The 19,903-nt window shown below is 37.3% G+C and overlaps 1 protein-coding gene across 4 annotated transcripts in view; it reads left to right on the forward strand.

The window, feature by feature from the left end:
- LOC105486188 (SEC24 homolog D, COPII coat complex component) overlaps positions 1–19,903 on the forward strand; it is a 112,210-nt gene extending 92,307 nt beyond the window's left edge. For all 4 annotated transcript variants that reach the window (XM_011748909.3, XM_011748911.3, XM_011748912.2 and 1 more), the window contains exons 16-23: positions 1,681–1,777; positions 1,903–2,048; positions 3,432–3,570; positions 4,343–4,461; positions 9,833–10,012; positions 11,247–11,438; positions 14,219–14,308; positions 19,064–19,903. In XM_011748909.3, coding sequence (XP_011747211.2) covers positions 1,681–1,777; positions 1,903–2,048; positions 3,432–3,570; positions 4,343–4,461; positions 9,833–10,012; positions 11,247–11,438; positions 14,219–14,308; positions 19,064–19,204 — 1,104 coding nt within the window. In that variant the 3' untranslated portion in view covers positions 19,205–19,903. The remainder of the gene's footprint in view (positions 1–1,680; positions 1,778–1,902; positions 2,049–3,431; positions 3,571–4,342; positions 4,462–9,832; positions 10,013–11,246; positions 11,439–14,218; positions 14,309–19,063) is intronic.

The following is a 19,903-nucleotide window of genomic DNA, read 5'->3' on the forward strand; positions in this document are numbered from 1 at the left end:
AACATAAATGACAAATGTTAGTCATCATCTATTTTTATTAATCATCAATAAAATTATTAATAGAGACCAGTTACCTATTTATATTATAAACTAAGGGACTTGATAAGACCAAAGATTGTAAATGAAATGAAATTGAAAAAGCTTTAACAACTCTTTCTAAGACTTCTGGATAAAAGTATGTTTTTTCAGGCACACTCTACAAAATAAACTCTTAATAATCATACAGAATTCTAACCCTTACTCATTCTACCCACATTCTGGGTATTGAGGTACATGAAGCCTCTCGTGCTGATCAATTTTAGCTCCTTTTCCAGCTAGGGGGATAAATTTCATAGAAGCTTTTTCTTCCCACTTTTCCAAAAAGAACTTGATCATCTTCCATTCCTGGCATATGTGAATTGTACTGGGGTTCTTGCTAGGTTGTTTGCTATGTACTGGTGTGATCATCTACCTGGTAGTGACTTGGCTTCAAAGAGCAGCCTACCAAGTGATGTGTAGGCAGGGGGTGCTCTGCAGTGTAATCATCCAAGCTTATTACTTTTTTTTTTTCCTATTTCTTTACGTTTTTGAGTTACGTGCCAACTCCATGTACTTTCTGATATAATAAGGAATATTTACTTGTACCTCAATGTATTCATAATTATTACTGATTCCTTCAATCTTACTAAAAAAGAAATGTTATAATCCAGCAGAGGAAAAGCCTATAAGATGTAAACAGGCAGTAAAATATTTTATAATAAAAGAGTGTTAATGTTGCCTATGCTGCTATTCAGTTGTTTATATTTACTCCAATTGTTGCAAAACTGAATCCTACATAGCATTTCTTTCTCATCTTCAACAACACAAACTTTAATAGTCTTTTTCATTCAATAACATTATAAGATAAAAATGATGATCAAGAACTGTGCAGGCAGCACCCAGTTGTATGTAAGCAACTACAGGGATTATTATAAAGATTGTGTCTGTAATCTCCATCTTTCCCTTCCTCCTTCATTCCCTTCGTGTTTGGGACTGGGGGGAAAGGATGAGATGCATGTGTCAGAGTCAAATAGTAGTGAGAATTTCCTAAAGAGCTTCACTGACAAGGTCAGATGAGAAGCTTTAGAAGCTCAGCTAATTTGTTTACTCTCTTGGGTGACCTCTGAGCTCAGTACTGTGCACATGTGCATATTATATAAATGTTGCTTAGTTGTGGAATGTGGACAGTTTTCAGAAATATGGTGATTGTAGAGTAGTTAACAGGGCTAGGAGAAAGGGTTTCTACTTTTCCTGACATAGCTTCACAAAGCTCTGAATGTGGTCAGAGTTTTTAAAAGCCCCAATTGCAAGGCCTTTCCCCAGCCTCATTAAACGGGTATTATACATTGGGTCTTAGCCTTGTCTCTAACCCTAAGCCACTGAGTGGATCACTTATGCTGTCTTAATTTTCCCATTTGCAATTAATAATCGATTTTCTCATCCAAATTTTAAAATGAAAGAAAATAATAGATGAGATTGTAGTTTCAAAAGTTAAGAAACAGTCTCCAAAGATGCTATATTTTCTTTAACCAAAGAAGCATAAGATATATACAAAAATATGCCAAATCAGGATTTAAAAAATACCTCAGGATTAAAATGAGAACTGTTATTTTAAGTATTTTACTGCCATCTGGTGGACATTGATCAGACTTTATTTTTTAGATGCACTTGGATAGACAACAATTTTTAAACGACCTCAGAAATGATATTGAAAAGAAAATAGGCTTTGATGCTATTATGAGGGTTCGTACCAGCACAGGTAATTATCGTTTATACAATTCTTCAAGTCTCTCTTGTATAATTGTTTCTTTTTCAAATTAATAACAGGCCAACAAAGAAAATAACAGTAAAATAAAGAGAAAATTTCCCTTTTTCTCGTTTTAGGTTTCAGAGCCACTGATTTCTTTGGTGGAATCTTGATGAACAACACCACCGATGTAGAAATGGCTGCCATCGATTGTGACAAGGCAGTGACCGTGGAGTTCAAGCACGATGACAAACTCAGTGAAGACACTGGAGCCTTAATCCAGGTGACTGAGAGTTTATTCCCATCTTTCGTTTTTTTGTTTGTTGCCGACAGTGATCAGTGGGGAGACTGAAATACCATCAAATGTGTTAGTCTCTTCATAAAAACTCAGCTATCTTTCTCCAAAGTCAAAAGTCAGTAGATTAAAGCACTCAGTTGTGAGGATTCTCCGTACTCATTCATATTTGCTACTTACATGAAGTGACAATTATGTGTCATTGCGTGCAAGTCCAGCAAACTTGTGGTAAGTATCACAGGCATTAGCAAACTGACTTCCAACAGGATTCATTTCTGTTAGCCTTCAGCACCTATTTACGTCTACCATATGTATATTAATTTGCTAGAGCTTCTATAGAGTGAGCAGCTTAAACAACAGAGATTTATTTTCTCACAGTTCTGGAGGCTGGAATTCCAAGATCAAGGTTTCTGAGGGCCTAGAGGGAAGGATCTGTTCCAGGCCCCTGTCCTTGGTTTGTAGATGGTTTTCTTCTCCCTGTGTCTTCACATCATCTTCCCTCTGTTACATGTCTATATCCAAAGTTTTTCCTCTTTGAGGACACCAGTCATAATGAATTAGGGTGCACTCTAATGAACTCGTTTTAATTAATTTACTACTTTAAAGACCTCATCTCCAAATACTTAGATACTAGGGGGTTAGGACATTTGAGGAGCCAAAGTTCAGCCCATAATACTATGTTAAGCACATTGTCATATTATAAGCAAGTGGAATAGGATTTGGCTTTGTTTAAAGTGAAACTAACTAGAAGCCATGGAGACTTTGAATTAAAACAAGAAAAACTATGACCACGAGATATACATGGTCATAGTTTTCAAACATTAGCATCATCTTTAAAGGATGAAGAGAGGCTGGCATTAGGTTGAGGAAGAACTTTTAATTAAAGTATTTTTTAATCACAGATACTTGGGAAAGTGCTTCTATCTATGCATTCTTCAAATGTATATCATCAGCATAAGATCTAAGTCCATTGTGAAAGCTAGTTGTATGTTTTTAAGACAGTGAGCCTTGAGTAGGGCTCTGAGCACCTGGAGGTATTGTTTGGGGACCAGGATCCCTGGTAATAAAACATGAGCTATGAAAAATGCAGACTAGTTGTAGAAATGTGAATAGATATTTATATGTGAATCACTCAACAATTTAAACCAGTGAAGTGCTACATTGAAATCCAGCAAATGGATGGGTCATTATTCTCCCATACTTCCTGTTGTTCATTCTTTAACAATAATAGAAAAAAAAAAAACTGTGGAAAAATAGTTAGAGGTCTTTTATCTATCTGTACACAGTGTTTTGTAAATGCAAATAAGATCAAGCTAGCTTGGGTGGATATGTTAATGAGAAAAACATGTGACCTCAATGTTGCTTCTACAGTGTGCTGTGCTTTACACAACAATCAGTGGTCAAAGAAGACTTCGGATTCACAATCTTGGCTTAAACTGCAGCTCCCAGCTAGCTGATCTTTATAAGAGCTGTGAGACAGATGCTCTTATCAACTTCTTTGCCAAGTCAGGTAACACTGCCAATCCTGAGGTTCAGTAAACCTTGCTTAGTAATTCAGTCAAGATATGTCAGTAGCTGAAAAGCACTGTAGTTTTGCAACCTTTTGGTGGGTAAATTCAGAACTAATAAAAGCAAAGGTTGAGAGAGAATAGTCAGCATTCCTAAGTCTAAATTAATAAGTGAGATAACTCAGTTCAGGGCCAGGCTATACAGACTTACTTAAAGTTAACTTGTGGAGTGGCAGTCTGAATTGAAATTTAGGAATATTATGCTTAGACCCTTATTATGGTATGTGATCATGCCGTCTGACACATTGGGTTAATGGATGGAGACCATCTCTAATGTTAGACTCAACTTGCTTATCTATACCATGATAACTATGAAATAGAATGGGCCCAAGGTGGAATTTTCTTTGGCTTTCCTTGAGAAATTCTACACTAAGGTTTGGAAAACATAGCAATCCAGCCTGTAAGAAGTCAGGACGTCAAAAAATGACTAATTGGCCTGTCTTTTTTTTTTTCTGTGTGTACAATTCTAATATTCTGAAGATAAATCTGGCCAATATAACCTTTTGCTGTAGGTAGACCAGTGTTCTCCATTAGTTAGATCATCATATTTAGTCAAGAGGAGACCATTAACAAATGACTTGAACAGATTTAAATGCTATTATTCTTGCTGGGTGGTCTGAAGATAATAGCAACTTGTTCTTTTTTATTTGATTATTTGAAGAGACCAGTGTCTGAGCTAAAACTCGTGTCCTTTTCATTGTTTTGTGCACATAGCTTTTAAAGCAGTTCTCCACCAGCCTTTGAAGGTCATCCGGGAAATTCTAGTTAATCAGACTGCCCATATGTTGGCATGTTACCGGAAGAACTGCGCGAGTCCTTCTGCAGCAAGCCAGGTGAGCACCTATTGTACATAGATGTTAAAGTGTTACAAACGACTACTCATTTCTTCAGCACGTAGCTATTGAAGGCTTATGATGTTGCAGGCACTTCGATGCTGTTATAGTAAACCGTGTAGCTGAGAAGATTAAGAATGCAATTTGGGGGGCTGTGGGTTTTTTTTTTTATAGCCAACATTTAAAAATCTGAACAAAAAAATGGATGTACATATTTAGTTGACAGTCACTGCGGTATGTATAAACAAAAGAATGTTATATGTAAGAAGTGTCCTAATATAAACAGGATTCTCTTTTGTATCCAGAGATGGGTATTTTGTTATGAAATGTGTATGCTTAAATGTATTTTAGGCATATTGACAAAGATGACATGAGCTGATGGCAGTAATAACATATTTTATAAACAAATATAATTTATAAATATAAATACTGGAATTCTTTACATTTAAAAGTTATTAATAGGTGTGAAGAGTTTTCAAAGAATTGACTCCATCATTTAGTAATTTGAAATTTTAGAAGATTCTTTGAATAAACCTCATTTAGTCTCTCTCCTATAAAAGGAAAAGCAGAACCTCAAGTCCACATTTATTTTTGCATTTGCTCTCTTGTTCACATTCTTGTCTATGTCAATAAAAGTTAGATGGCGTTTTTATAGCTGTGTATCAAATATGTGAATATAGAATTTCAACTAAAACAGCAACAGATGGGAAAATTTTCTAGTTCATTCATTGTCAAAAGTGAGTGCTGAGAGGACATCGGAAGCCCCACCTAAAAGTAAATCCTCAGCAGAAAAGAATACAGATAAATTTTGGGCCCAAATGCGCAATCTGGGCAAAGAAGGAAAACAAAACAAACACATTTACCAGATGGACTTTTCATAAAAGTTCCTTTCCACGCTGTCCAAAGTGATTAAATTAGTCATCCATTCTTTTATCTCCTGTGTTGATAATCATATAAGCAACTCCTGAATCTATATAAGTATTCAGTCTTCTTTATTATTCAGAAGATTTGCCATTTTAGTCAACTCAGATATCAGTACTATTTCATAGCATGCTTGTTCAAATTACACAAAACCCACCAGGTACACCTGGAGTCTAGCCAGAAGGTAGTCCAATCATGAGCACTGTAAACATTGACCTCATTTTACTGTTTGTCTTAGAGCTACAGAAACATGATTCTGTTTCTGGAGTATCTCACACTTCAGGAGCATTAGTTGAAGCAGTGCAGATACAGTTAGTGTCCTCTCTGGACATTCATTTGTTAACTTTGAAACAACTGGATTCAAAGACCTTAAGTTAAAAACAAACTTACTGCCTATTTATGGAAGAAAATAAAACCTGTCATTTTATTCTGGTTTAAAAGTTAAAAGCATTGTCTCTACCACTGGATAACCTGTTTGCAAAATTAAATTATTTCTGGAGTAAAAACATTATGATGTTAAATTTTCTCTGAATAAGTTGATAGAGATTATTCCTGTTCTTATAATAAGGTGTTTCCATTAGCACTTTTCAAGTGTGCCTTTCAACCAATGGTATGTTTTAAAAAAATAATGTAACTTAAGTACCTTATGATTAACCATCATGGAGTCTAGAAAATGTGGAGATTCTAAAACAGTATTGTCTGAAAACATAGAATAGTTGGACTTATTCTGTTCAGAAAATCTAACTGTAAACTTGGTACTTTCCTACAGTTCACTTGTGAAAAATAGTATCTGTGAAGATGGAGAGATTCCTAAAGGAATTCCAGTATTTTACCATAGCGCCCAAAGTTTCTTTGACCCAAGCAAGACCATCAAGGAGCTATTTGGATTATGTGATACTGGACCTCAGTAGAACTACTTTTACTGAATTGCTGAAGCCAAAACTAGGCTGCAGCAAGAGAAGGCAATTAGGGTACAAAATCTAAGGAAACTGTCACTCTGAGGATCATATGATAGATGCTGGGTTAAGACATATGGCTGGGCATGGTGGCTGATGCCTGTAATCCCAACCCTTTGAGAGGCCAAGGCAGGTGGATCACTTGAGGTCAGGAGTTCAAGACCTGCCTGGGCAACATGGTGAAACCCCGCATCTACTAAAACTACAAAAAATTAGCTGGGCATGGTGGTGCGGACCTCTAATCCCAGCTACTCAGGAGGCTGTGGCAGGAGAATAGCTTGAACCCAGGAGGCGGACATTGCAGTGAGCCAAGATCATGCCACTCCACTCCAGCCTGGGCAAAAAAAAAAAAAAAAAAAAGACATATAACTAGAAACTAGAAACAAGATAAATTAGGCTGGGTGCAGTGGCTCACACCTGTAATCCCAGCACTTTGGGAGGCCAAGACAGGAGGATTGCTTGAGGCCAGCAGTTGAAGGCCAGCCTGGGCAACATATCAAAACCTCCACCTCTACTAAAAATAAAAACTTATCCAGGTGTAGTGGTACATGCCTATAATCCCAGCCACTCAGGAGGCTGAGGCAAGAGGAACCCTGGAGCCCAGGAGCTCGAGGATGCAGCAAGGTATGATTGTGCCACCATACTCTAGCCTGGATGACAAAGTGAGACCCTGTATCTTTAACAAACAAACAAAAAAAGCAAACTTTAAGGCTTATAAGGCTTACATAAGCAATGTAGATTATTTTTAGTAAATCTAATAGCTCACTGTTCTGAGCTTAAATATATTAATATCGTATGGGAGTGCATTGATTTCAAAAGGCAAGTCGAATGACCTTAACTGCAAAATAAGCTTTTCAAAAAAAAAAAAAACCTTATTACCACTTCTGTCACTTCAAAACCTAAAGAAGAAGAGAATTTTCCAAATTCAAGCAAGCTCAACTTACATGAATTACTGCTCCCACCTCACTCATACCTTACTCCCAAAGAATAATTTAGTTATTTATGGAGGGGGTCGGTGGGGTAGGGAGATTTTATAGTGGTAATCCGTGGCACATTTTCTTCCTCACCTCAAAAACATTGAATAAGACTGTCTTCTTGTTTTCTTTCATTCTTTAACTCCATTTTTTTTTGTTTTCATGATTAGATTTTCCTTCTCATTTACCACCTGTTTTTCTTCCCTCTGCCTCCTACAATCCAACCTCCTCTGATTAGACTTTTTAGTTGTAATAGTGTCATTGTGGGCCAACCTCCCCCCTTTGTGGTATTTAGGATCACAGATTTCTGAACTCGTTTAATATGACCTCATTAATTAGAAGCAACCAGTGACATTTCAATCTGATATTTTAAAACCAAACGGACATGCTTTATACAGGAATCTAAGAACATTCTTGATCCTTGATCTTTATAACATGTAAAATGCCTAACTAGTAACTAGATCAGAAATAGCATCGGGGCCACATGGCTCTGGAATATGACCATGATCTTGTTCCTACATCTTTTTATCATAGTTTTCCTTGGCTGAGAAAGTAATCCAGTACCAAATGTTGTTAAGTGAAGATATATTATGCTAGAGAAAAAATTAGAAGAAGAGAGTGTTCTACTTTTAAGAATAAACATACATTTAACTGTCCTTGGTTCTTTGAAAGGAGATTAGAAGTTGATAGGGGAAACAAACTGCAAAGTAGAATCATTCTGAAATATGTCTGCCTGAGCCAGTTAGAAAGTTCTATCCCACACATTCCTTACTTAGTACACCATGAGAAGAGACTTATGATATAAATTTAAGTTGCAGAATAAATTCTCACAGAGCCCTCAAGGACATTTTCTTTTCAGTGTGGATTCTGATAACTGTATATCCATTTTGATCATTAAGATAGAAAGCTAAGCCAGGGATGGTGGCTCATGCCTGTAATCCCAGCAGTTTGGGAGGCTGAGGCGGGCGGATTGCTTGAGATCAGGAGTTTGAGACGAGCCTGGCCAACATGGCGAAACCCCATCTCTACTAAATAAACAAAAGTTAGCCAGGGGTGGTGGTGCATGCCTGTAATCCCAACTACTCAGGAGGCTGAGGCAGGAGAATCACTTGAACTTAGGAGGCGAGGTTGCAGTGAGCCAAGATTGTGCCGCTGCACTCCAGCCTGGGTGACAGAGCGAGACTCCATCTCAAAAAATAAAAATAAAAAAAAAAGAGAAAGCTAAAAAGAAACCATTTGGTTATAGATCAGATATTTCATTTATCTGTTTGCAAGTTATTATTATCGCGTATGTATAATTTTTCTTTTGGATATGTCCTTGTTCACTGACTTGTGCTATTAAGTGGAAGGAAGTGACACTCAGATCAAACTTGATTATTAGCTATTCTTACAATATTGATTAAGGAGAAAGTTAAACAATATAGGACATTATCAGGACATTATCTATAATTTCTTAAATCATCAGGTTGTGTTCCTAGAATTGCTGCATTGTGTTAGGTTGTAGTATCTCACAAGGGCATATACTTTGGGGCAGTTAGATGAGGTCATGTGAGCCAAAGTTAGGATGGAGAGGAGGTACAGGTAGATTATGAAGGTGGAATTAAAAGGATTTGTTTATTAATTGAGGGTAAAGAAATACATGAATTAGGGTTCATCTGGAAGTTCTACACTGAATAGGAAACATGAGAGGAAGAACATGTTTGTGGAATTGTAGGAGTTTGATTTTGCAGGTTATCATTTGGTAGTGACATATCTAAATGCATGAAGCATTTCCTTTTTTAATCTATAATACTGCAATCTCTTTATTATGTTTTATGTATTTATGTCTATCCCCAGCGAACTTCAAACATCTTACAACATGGACTATGCCTTATTCCTTTTTATATCCTTGACATTTTGAACAGAACCTATGACACAATGGCATTTAATATTTGTTTGATGAGTTTAAGATGCATGAAAAGCATAAAGGAAGAGATATCCTGTGGGCAGTTAGAAATGCTATTCTTGAAGTGGAAACATAGGTTAGGAAGTAACTTTTTAAAAATTTTTATTAAACATGTATACATCTAAATATATATATATATGGTACATCCTATGTGCTAGGCACTATTGTGCTTTACAGATCATTTAATTCGCATAACTCAATTATCATGAAGTAGCTATACTATTCCATATTCAGCTAAAAAAAAAAAAAAAAAGAGAGAAAAAGACAGGGTAAGTAATTTGCCCAGGGTCTCACACCTGCTAAATAAGACAGAGCTGGGACTGCATCCTAAGCAGTGAGCGGGTAGTGCTGATAACACCTACACCTACACTAGATAAAATAAAAACAACTGCTGCTCTTTGAATGCCCACTCTCTGCCAGTTACTGTGTGCTCTAGGTGCTTTACATGGTTTACCAGTTAATCCTTACATCCTTACAAGTTCAAAAGCAAATGATGTTTCAGTCTTACAGATGAAGCTCAGGGGATTATTCTCAGTAAAGATCAAGCATATGAAACAAAAAATTGTCTTTTTCAGCTTATTCTACCAGATTCCATGAAAGTATTGCCAGTGTACATGAATTGCTTGTTGAAAAACTGTGTGCTACTCAGCAGACCAGAGATCTCAACCGATGAACGAGCATACCAGAGACAGCTGGTCATGACCATGGGTGTGGCTGACTCTCAGCTTTTCTTCTACCCACAACTTCTGCCCATAGTAAGCATGCTGGGGTGGTGCATTTCCTAGAGGAGGCTGGAAGGGAATCATATTTTGTGCTTTCCCATATGTTATATCTGAAACATGTTGTTCTTAAGAGGAAAGTTAAAGTCACAAATGCCTTCAAAATATATGGTGTGGGATTTCGAGCAGGGGCTCTTTCTGCAAGTTGCTTATGTGCATCAGTATGTGCTCATTATGGTGAGGGGAGGGAATCTGAGGAGTTCTGCATCTCCTTCAGTCTGTTTTCAGCACAGAAGTTAGGGCATCCTGTTAAAATAATTATCAGCTCTGGCCGGGTGCAGTGGCTCACGTCTGTAATCCCAGCACTTTGGGAGGCCAAGGCAGGCAGATTGCCTGAGGTCAGGAGTTTGAGACCATTCTGGCCAACATGGTGAAACCCTATCTCTACTAAAAATACAAAAAAAGTAGCCAGGCATGGTGCCATGCGCCTGTAATCCTAGCTACTCGTGGGGGCTGAGCAGGGGAATTGCTTGAACCAGGGTGGTAGAGGTTGTAGTGAGCTAAGATAGTGCCTCCAGCCTGGGCGACACAACAAGACTCCGTCTCAAAAAAAAAAAAAAAAAAAATTGTCAGCTCGTATCACTCCTCCGCTCAAAACACTCCAGGATTTCTCATCTCAGTAAAAGCCAAAGTTCCTACCATTCTGGCCCAGTGCTGTGTGTCCTCCCCTCCCCTCGCTTCTAGAAATCCTCTATTACTCTCCCTTTCCCCATCCCACTTCAGCCACGCTGGGCTTCGTGCTGATCCTCAAGCACTCCAGTCGGGCCCTTGCTTTAGGACCTGTGCACTAGCTTTTCCTTCCATCTGAAATGGTCTTCTCTAGTTGTCCCCATGGCTCCTTCTCTTACCTCCTCAGGTTACCTTCTTAAAAGTTCTTGGGCTCCCTGGACTACCCTAGTTAAAATTGCCCCCACCTTTACCAGCGACACACCCCATCCCACTTTCCTGCATCTTTTCTTCATAACTCTTAACACCATCTATATTCTGTATATTTTACTTATTTTATGTGTTGTCTCTTCCTGTACAAAACCATTTGCTGCACAAGGTGGGGATTATTGTCTAATGACTGGAATAAAGTCTGGCACATAATAGGTACTCACTAAATATGCACTGAGGGAGTGGGGGGAGAAAAAAGGAAAGGAAAAGAGATAGGAAGGAGGGAAAGGAAGGGGAAGAAAGGAGTTTCTAATTCTCGTCTGTGCCTGCCCAGCACACGTTAGATGTCAAGAGTACAATGTTACCTGCTGCTGTTCGTTGCTCTGAGTCCCGTCTTTCAGAAGAAGGAATATTCTTACTGGCTAATGGCCTACACATGTTCCTATGGTTGGGAGTAAGCAGCCCACCAGAACTGATCCAAGGAATATTTAATGTGCCATCTTTTGCACATATCAACACAGATATGGTAAGTATTTTTTTCATTGCTTTTTAAAAATACTTTTGCAGTATTTTTATTCACTGCACATAAATAAAAACACTTGTGGTAATATGAAAAATAATTTTTTTAATTTTTCATTTTTTTATATTTTATTTTTATATTATATTTATATTTTATTTTATAAAATTATTTTTCATATTACCACAAGTGTTTTTATTTATGTGCAGTGAAGTATTATAGAAAGAAAAATAATAAGGCATATATTTCTGTATATGAAAGAATTTCATGTTTTGATCAATATCAATTAGCTTGTATAAGGTTATTTGTATACTTTCAAACAACTAAAATATGTGACTTTAATAGAAAATGCTAATACTTCCAGATCATTAACTGTGTGCCAGTCTCTGTACTCTAAATACTTAAATATACCATTTCAGTTAATTGTCGTAACAAATTAGTGAGATGGATATGATCTCAACATTTTACAGAGGAATCAGTTGAGGCTTGGAGACAAGTTCCTTCAGGTAATAAAATGGCAGAGGTGGGAACTGAATTCAGTTCTTATGCTCTGGACTCACCCCTGGTGCTGAACTGCATACTCAAAAGAATGTAGAAATCTTTCATAGGTGTTTGGCTACAGACTAAATCAGATTACTGAGTTAACAAATAATAATTCCATAAAAACAGACTATACACCCCTTTGTTGCAATAACAAAAGAAATTGTGAGTTTGATGTTAAATTAATACAAATGACCATTTTAAAGTATCTTAGGAAAACCCAGCTTATAATTTGTACCAGAGTCAACATTTATTGCAAACCTTATTTGTAGACCATTGTTGTGTGAGCATCACTGCCAGACGGCCGTTGTCTGACTCTGATAGTGGATTCCAGTAGAGCTCAGCAGATAGTTTCCTGAAGCCTCACTTACGTTGTGGCAAGATGGCTTAAGTCTAGTTGTTGAACCCAATTGTATGAAGTACGGTTTATCAATATATAAATTTTCTCGCAGAAGAGGCAGGATTAAAATTCAAGGCCATGACAGGTGATCAGTTTAGAGAGCTGCATATTCATTAGGAATGTCAAAAGTGTATTTTTAAGAGAATTCAAGGGTATCCATATTCCAGTTAGAGATTGGTTTTAAGATGAAGATTTGGAAATTGATATCTGCATATATTTGAAATTAAGAAATGATTATAAATGCAACTTTAAAAAAATTCAGTAGGCAAAGAACTATGAAGAATTTTTATATAAAAGTTAAGGAAGCTTCCTCTTGTAATATATTGACATAGTAAATGCTGAATGCATAGTTGCTGAACTGAACATCCACAGGAAATAGCCAGTGTCTCTATCACAAGGCAGCAGATTGGTAGGTCTGCGCTTATATCAGTATACCGGTATTTCCTTGACTTTCATCAACAAAATGAAACAAAGTTAAAAACCAAATGTAAGCTACTTTCTTTTTAGAGGCAGTTGGCACTTTAAAACATATACATGAAGAATACTTACATTGTTTGTTGAATAAATAGATCTACCATAATATGCCACATAATGCATATAGGGGATGGGAGTGTGAATATAAATAATGAATTTTTTGTTTTCCTTACTCCTTTGAAAAATATTGACCATAAACTTTTCCTGAAACTTGAGGTTTATGGTGAAACATTCTAACTCACATGTTCTCTGGCTAACTCACGATGATGCATTGGCTCTTGGCATCTTGCTGAGAAGCAAACATTAGCATTTTACTCTGTCTTAATGGAAGAAATGTAAGTCAAAATCCTTCATATCTCCTGGATGCCATGTGCAGCTGGATTGGCCTGTAGACCACTAACCAGATTTCTGGGATATCTAAGAGGCTGCATTCCCTTTGAGAAATCAACATTTGGTAGTTTGTTTTAATGCTGGAACAGTAGTACTTGGATGGAATTTTCCATCCACTGAAGGAATAAAGTACATTCTTTTCTCTCACAACATAGCCTTGAATCTTGAAAAGGGATAAAACCTTCACAGGAAGTTGTTTGCATAAAACATATACTATTGTCTCTTGGTATCCATGGGGAATTGGTTCCAGAACTCTCTATAGATACCAAAATCCACAGATGCTGAAGTTCCTGATATAAAATGGCATGGTATTTGCATATAACTTGTGCATATACCCCCATATATTTTAAATCATCTCTACATTACTTATAACACCAGCTGGGCACAGTGGCTCACGCCTATAATCCCAGCACTTTGGGAGGCTGACGAGGGAGGATTGCTTGAGCTCAGGCATTCGAGACCAGCCTAGGCAACATAGTGAGACCCTCTATTAAAAAAAAAAAAAAAAAGATTACTTGTAACACCTAATACAATGTAAAATGCTATGTAAATACTTGTTGAACTATATTATTTACAGCATAATGACAAAAAAAAAACCCCAATATCCATGCCTTTTCAGTACAGATGCATTTTTTCCAAATATTATTTTTGTCTGTTGTTGGTTGAATCCATGGATGCAGAACCTATGGATACAGAGGGCTGACTACGTCTGTGCTGTGTCACTTCAGTGATGTGCATGTGTCAAATTCCAGAGGAAGAGTTTTTTTCAAAAGACAGAAATTGTCTTCTGTCATTTATGGTAATGGGTGCCAATAATAATTTTTACTGCATTTTCCCCACAGTTTTGGTTTTCAGGTAATGAACCACACCAATATTCAAGTACATGGTTTTAGAAGGATGTTTGTAACATTATGCTAATCTCATATTGCTACTTCTATCTAAATGTTATAAACTGTACTAAAACTTTGATTTTCTTAAATTTAAGACATTGCTGCCTGAAGTGGGAAACCCATACTCTCAACAACTCAGAATGATAATGGGTATTATCCAACAAAAGAGGCCATATTCAATGAAGGTAAGAAAGCGATTTTATTTTTCCCTTTATTCAAGTGTTAAAAATTTCATTAAAGATGTAAAATGCACACCCCATGTTTTTATGAAGTGATCTTTGATTTTAAAAACTCACACCATCACAAATCTAAAATAAAAGTTAAAAAAACCCTCACATTAACCTCTAAGTATATCTACCTACTTATCAGTCACAAACATAAACAGCTATTACCATGGGTTAACTATGGGGTATCTTAGTCAGTATTAACTTCATGATTTAATAGCACTTGGTATCATTAACAGACTTGGAAATGACTTTTCTTCTGGTGCCTAAAATTACTTAATTATGGAAGTATCATTTAGAATATTTGTAAAATTTGATTTATTACAATGTTTAATTTATGATCTCTGAAAAGTTTTGTTATTCCTGTCCTTCCAAGCCCTTCTAGCCTTTTCTGAGTTTGAGTAAAAAAATTTAATATGTCTAGAACCCAAGAAAAATTATATCTTGTTGCCACCTTCCAGATACTTACTTGTTTTCCTTCCCAAGCTCAATATTAGAGTCTCCTGGGATCTAGAATGTATAGATGATGATGTGCTGTGTAACACTGCTTACTGAAGAGCTATAAGACACTCACCTGGAGGCACGTGTCTACAAGTGCCAGGGTATTTATGGGGCCAATTGTCTCCTGAAATGTAAATGTGATGTCAATCTAAACCAACATTCGTAACTGTGAAAGTAACTCATGCATGCAAACATCAACTTTAGGTAGAGCTTAGGTAAATTGAACTTAGGTAAATCTGGATGAATATACAACTTTTCTAGAACAGTTTTCACACCACACAGCACCTATGTGGGTTCAGTTTAAGCCTAGAAACATGTAACCAGATCTTGAGTCCAATGAAATGCAAATTGAAAGCCACTAGTATTTAGAATGCACAGCAATAATGATTCACCTTCATCCCAGCTGCAGCAACTGCATCCCTCCAACTGGCCATTTGCAGAGAAGAGGCAGGACTGAGCATGGAGATCATCCTTGTGCTCAGTAGTTCCTCCTTCAGGGAAAAACATTAAACTTTCTTCTGCTTTCTCCCACCTGTTCCAACCTCTTACCAAAGTTATGTCAGCTTTGGTTATAAAACCATCTGGGGATGAGCTTCAAATATTACATGTGAATAAAATATTAAACACCTGTGTGATAAAACAATTATTAGCTTGAATACTTAAAGAATCATATTTTCTTATGTACTACCTGCAAATGTATCCATCTGTTCTTAGAGTGCTATCTCTATAAAGAATTTGAAATATTTAAAATCCACAGACGTCAGAGTTGAAAGGAATCTGGGAGATTACCTGGCTTCCTATACCTACCTGCACATCACAGACATGAAAGTGAGGCTCAAAGGAGCTGACTAGCTTGGTCAGGGTCTCACAGCTGGATCATAGCAGATACAGGGCTTGTACTATCTGCTTAGTCCCAGGGCGCTTAGCATTCCACCTTTTCTCTGACACTTGAAAACTGACTCAACAAAGGAAATGAAAACATATTTTTAAAGCGTTAAGATTAAGTAGGAGGAAAGAGTTGGTATGGAAGGATCAAGAATAATAAAATCAAATCTAGAAGGAACTGCTACCTTCCAGATTATGCTAATTACTTTTCCAAAAACTCAGTCCTCTTAGACCTTATTGTCTGATTATTCTCATACATGTGGGGGAACAAAAAAAAAAAAAAGATTTCTACCACAGTATGTCTACAGATGACCGAAACCAAGTGCCTTCCTGATAAATTCTAGTCCTGCCCTGCACGGTTCTCTGCAAATGTTTTTTATTCTCTCTCCTTTCACTTGTATTGCCTAGAGTATTCCTTTACCATTGGCCCTTCTCCACAGTTTACAAGCTGTTCAAATCTACCTTCATAGAAGTTGCCACTTCTCCAAGATTCTGCTTCCCTTTCCTCATTCATTCTACAAGTATTTATTGAACACTGGCAACATCCCAAACATTCTACAACCAAGCTCCTTGAAAAAGTCTCTATTAACTGCTCTTTCCTTCCCATCTCTCCAGTTCTCAGTACACTGCCAACTTGCTAAAGACAATTGATTCTCAATCCTTTTACAGCATGTACAAGGTTGACTACTTCCTCAAATGCTCTCCTGTCAGCTTTTAAAACATCTCCTGCTCCTGATTCTTCTTTCTCAGTGACTCTTTTTCATTGGCTTCTCTTCATTCATCTGCCACTTAAGAGTTGGTATTCCCCGAAGGTTGTACCATGGCTCTTTTCTCGCTGAACATGTTCTACCTGGGCCTTCCTAATCACTGCCATGCTTTAGCGATTCCCTGTGAGTCAGCCAATGAAAGATGAGATTGGCTTTTGAAGCACATTAATTCTTTAAGACTTCTGGTAAAGTGACCCAGAGAATGTCACATTCAGAGTTAGCCAGTCTTCCCTTGGAGAGGACACACAAGAAGCAAGGAGGTGACAAGCAGTGATTATTTTAATGCTCTCCTCCTTACTCTATAGGGCCATCCCCCCCTTCGGAAATGTAAAGCGGGGACATAAAGACGAATCTACCAATCCATACCAGCATGCTTTCCTTTTATTGGTGTGGGTGTGCCCCTTGAAGAGAACATCACTGTGTCAAGACAGGCCAACACCACTTCCATGACTCCACTCCCCTGAGACCTTCCACTATACTTTCTGTGTCATCCAGACATCTGTAGACAGTCAAATGGTGGGGTAGGATATTAATCACTGTAGTTTAAAGCTAAGTTTCTCCCAAGGCTGAAATCCAGTCCCTGTTCTACTTACCACCTCAGCTCATAGCCAGACACTTTGTCAGAGGAAGTTGTACAATGAGCACCACACAAAAACAAAAACAAAAACAAACCCAAGTGAATGGCAGCAATAGAAAATACCTCAGATGAGCAACCTGAACTTATTTCTATTAATTTCCATAAAGAAAGTAAATTCTAAAGAAATTGGAACTTCAAGTCTTTCCTCCTTCAGTGTCTTATCCTGCCCAGTCTCAGCCCGAGTTGTGTCAGAGGCTAGACTCACACTGCCCCTACCAATCGTGGACAATAGTAAAGTTGTAGTGGCATGTGGGAGAGGGTGGATAAAACATAAAATGAAAAGAATCCTGACTTCAGGTTCATCAGGAGGCAAATCTTAAACTTTGGAGCGTGTAGGAGTGGAATCTGCCTATGCACACAGCTATTCCAATGCCAACTCCCAGTACCTAGAGCTGACATCCAAAAGCCAAGGCATCACACATATCTGCATCCACATGGAATTAGCTGAGTTGTGGCAGCAGCAGTTGTTCTTATGTATGATTATTTTTATTAGGTCAGGAGCAATTTAAAACTTAACAGACTTGGATCCAGGCCAAAATGTTATAAAAGAAAAAAGCAAGTGGTGGTGACAGAATTATTCTACTTCATAACTAAAAAGCATAGAATGCAAAAGTAGGGAGGGCCATGCCCTCCTAGCCAAAATTGCACATACCTTCCCTGCTGCAGCTGGTGAAGGGGCTAACTGCATGTGCTTCCCTATTGCAGGCCTTTCTGGTGGGTTTACCTCCTGAGAGGAAGAAGTGAGAAATACGCTGGCTCCTCTTAATTATATAGGACGCAGGTGGAGAAGCACTCTTGTGCATGTATAGATCAGTTAACCCCACTTGTGGTGCAATAAATATGAAATTCTGACCATTCAGATCACCTACCTTGACTTCCTCAAATAGGAATACAGGTGTAGAAAGAAGGGCTCAAAGTGTTCATGACAAAACTGGCTCTCTTCTGGGCTTCTTCCCTGTGGGCTGCTTCTAGAACAGCACTCTCCAGTAATGCAAATGCATATGCAATTCTATGTTTTCTGACGACCACATTTAAAAAGAAAAAAATCATTTAAATAATTAATTTAACCCAGTATATCCAAAATATAATTTCTAATGTAATCTGTATCAATTATTGAGATATTTTTACATTTTATTTTTCATACTAAGTCTAGAAATCCATTGTGTGTCTTATATTTACAGTACATCTCAATTTGGATGAGCCACATTTTTTAAGTGCTCAATAGTATGTGTGGCTGGCTGTTGTACTGGACAGCACAGGTCTAGAGAATCATGATGAGCAAAGGACAGAAGTTCTCCCAATTCTCCCTGCATGTTAACCTCTCTAGCATCTCCCCAATCCACCCCCTTTCCACCTCCACTGCTCTAATTCAGAACCTGATCATCTCCCACCCAGACACTTCAAACCACTTCCTATCTACTGTCCCTGTCTCACGACTGTATTGTACATACTGCTGCCACTTAATTGTCTCATTTCATTCTTCTGCACCTTCACTGGATCACATTTCCTACAGAAGCCCAAACTCATTATTATGATAATTTGTCCCTTTTAGAAGCCTGTGATAATTTACATGCCAGCCATAATTGTATCTCTGGTACATGGTACATGTATTCCAGTATGGAATACTCTCTAGCCCTACCCCTATCCTTTAAGGCTCAGGTGACAGTTACTATCATTGTGAAGCCTTTCCCATAACACTCTGCTTAGGTTTCATTTTTGCCACTTAAAATTGTATGTCTTGGGTTTCGGGGTTTCGGGGTCCATGCCTCTTTCCACTCTAGATATTAGGCACTTTCCCATAATCCTCCATAGCCTCACACATAATAGACATTCAATAATGTTTGCCAAAATTGAAATAGACAAAATTGAGCCATTTTCAAATAATGTTTATAACCAGGTGCTGTTACTGTTTGGTTTTTTCCCTAGCTCACAATTGTAAAACAGCGAGAACAGCCAGAAATGGTTTTCCGACAGTTCCTGGTAGAAGACAAAGGACTTTATGGAGGCTCTTCTTATGTGGATTTCCTTTGTTGTGTTCACAAGGAGATCTGTCAGCTGCTTAATTAATTGAAACTTCTGTCACTGATGTTGCATTTCTAAGGAGATAACCTCCTTCTTGGTGCCTAATTTTCTAGATGATAATAGGCTAGTTTTGATTTCTTGCTCATTTTCAGAATAACTTTTCAAGAAGAGATGGCATTTAGAACTTCAGCTTTGGTGCTCAGGTATAAAAAGCCAATTTAGGTACAATGGTACCATAAAGGGAACAGTCTGTTTCTGATTGCACAGTTTCTAATTTTTAAAACTGATGTGGTTTGCATTTCATAAAAGGCAAAGTTTACAGAACCATAAACATTCTCAATTTTCTTTCTTTGTGCTAGACATATAAATTATTTCTCAAACTGTATAGATTTGGGGTAAAAAGTTGTCTCAGTTCCTCTCCCAATTGCAATGAGAAAAAAAAAAAAGCTTAATTTTTACATTATATCTAATTTTTTAAGACCATGTAACTCCATTGAACACATTTTTCAACTTAAGGTTTGCATAGCAGACTTTTAATAACCTTGGGATTTATCTGGTAGAGCAATATGTGTTCTACTTTTTTTTCATAATTATATATTGTGTATGTTAAAACTATTTTCCAGTTGTTTTGTCTATAAAACTGTCTTTATCAATATGCTTAATGGTTCTTTGTACAATTTGGAAAGTTTCTACCTGTATATAATGGATCTAAACAATATCAATAAATCACTTCATATACTCTTA

This window comes from Macaca nemestrina, chromosome 3 (genome assembly GCF_043159975.1).
Source record: "Macaca nemestrina isolate mMacNem1 chromosome 3, mMacNem.hap1, whole genome shotgun sequence".
Lineage (NCBI taxonomy): Eukaryota > Metazoa > Chordata > Mammalia > Primates > Cercopithecidae > Macaca > Macaca nemestrina.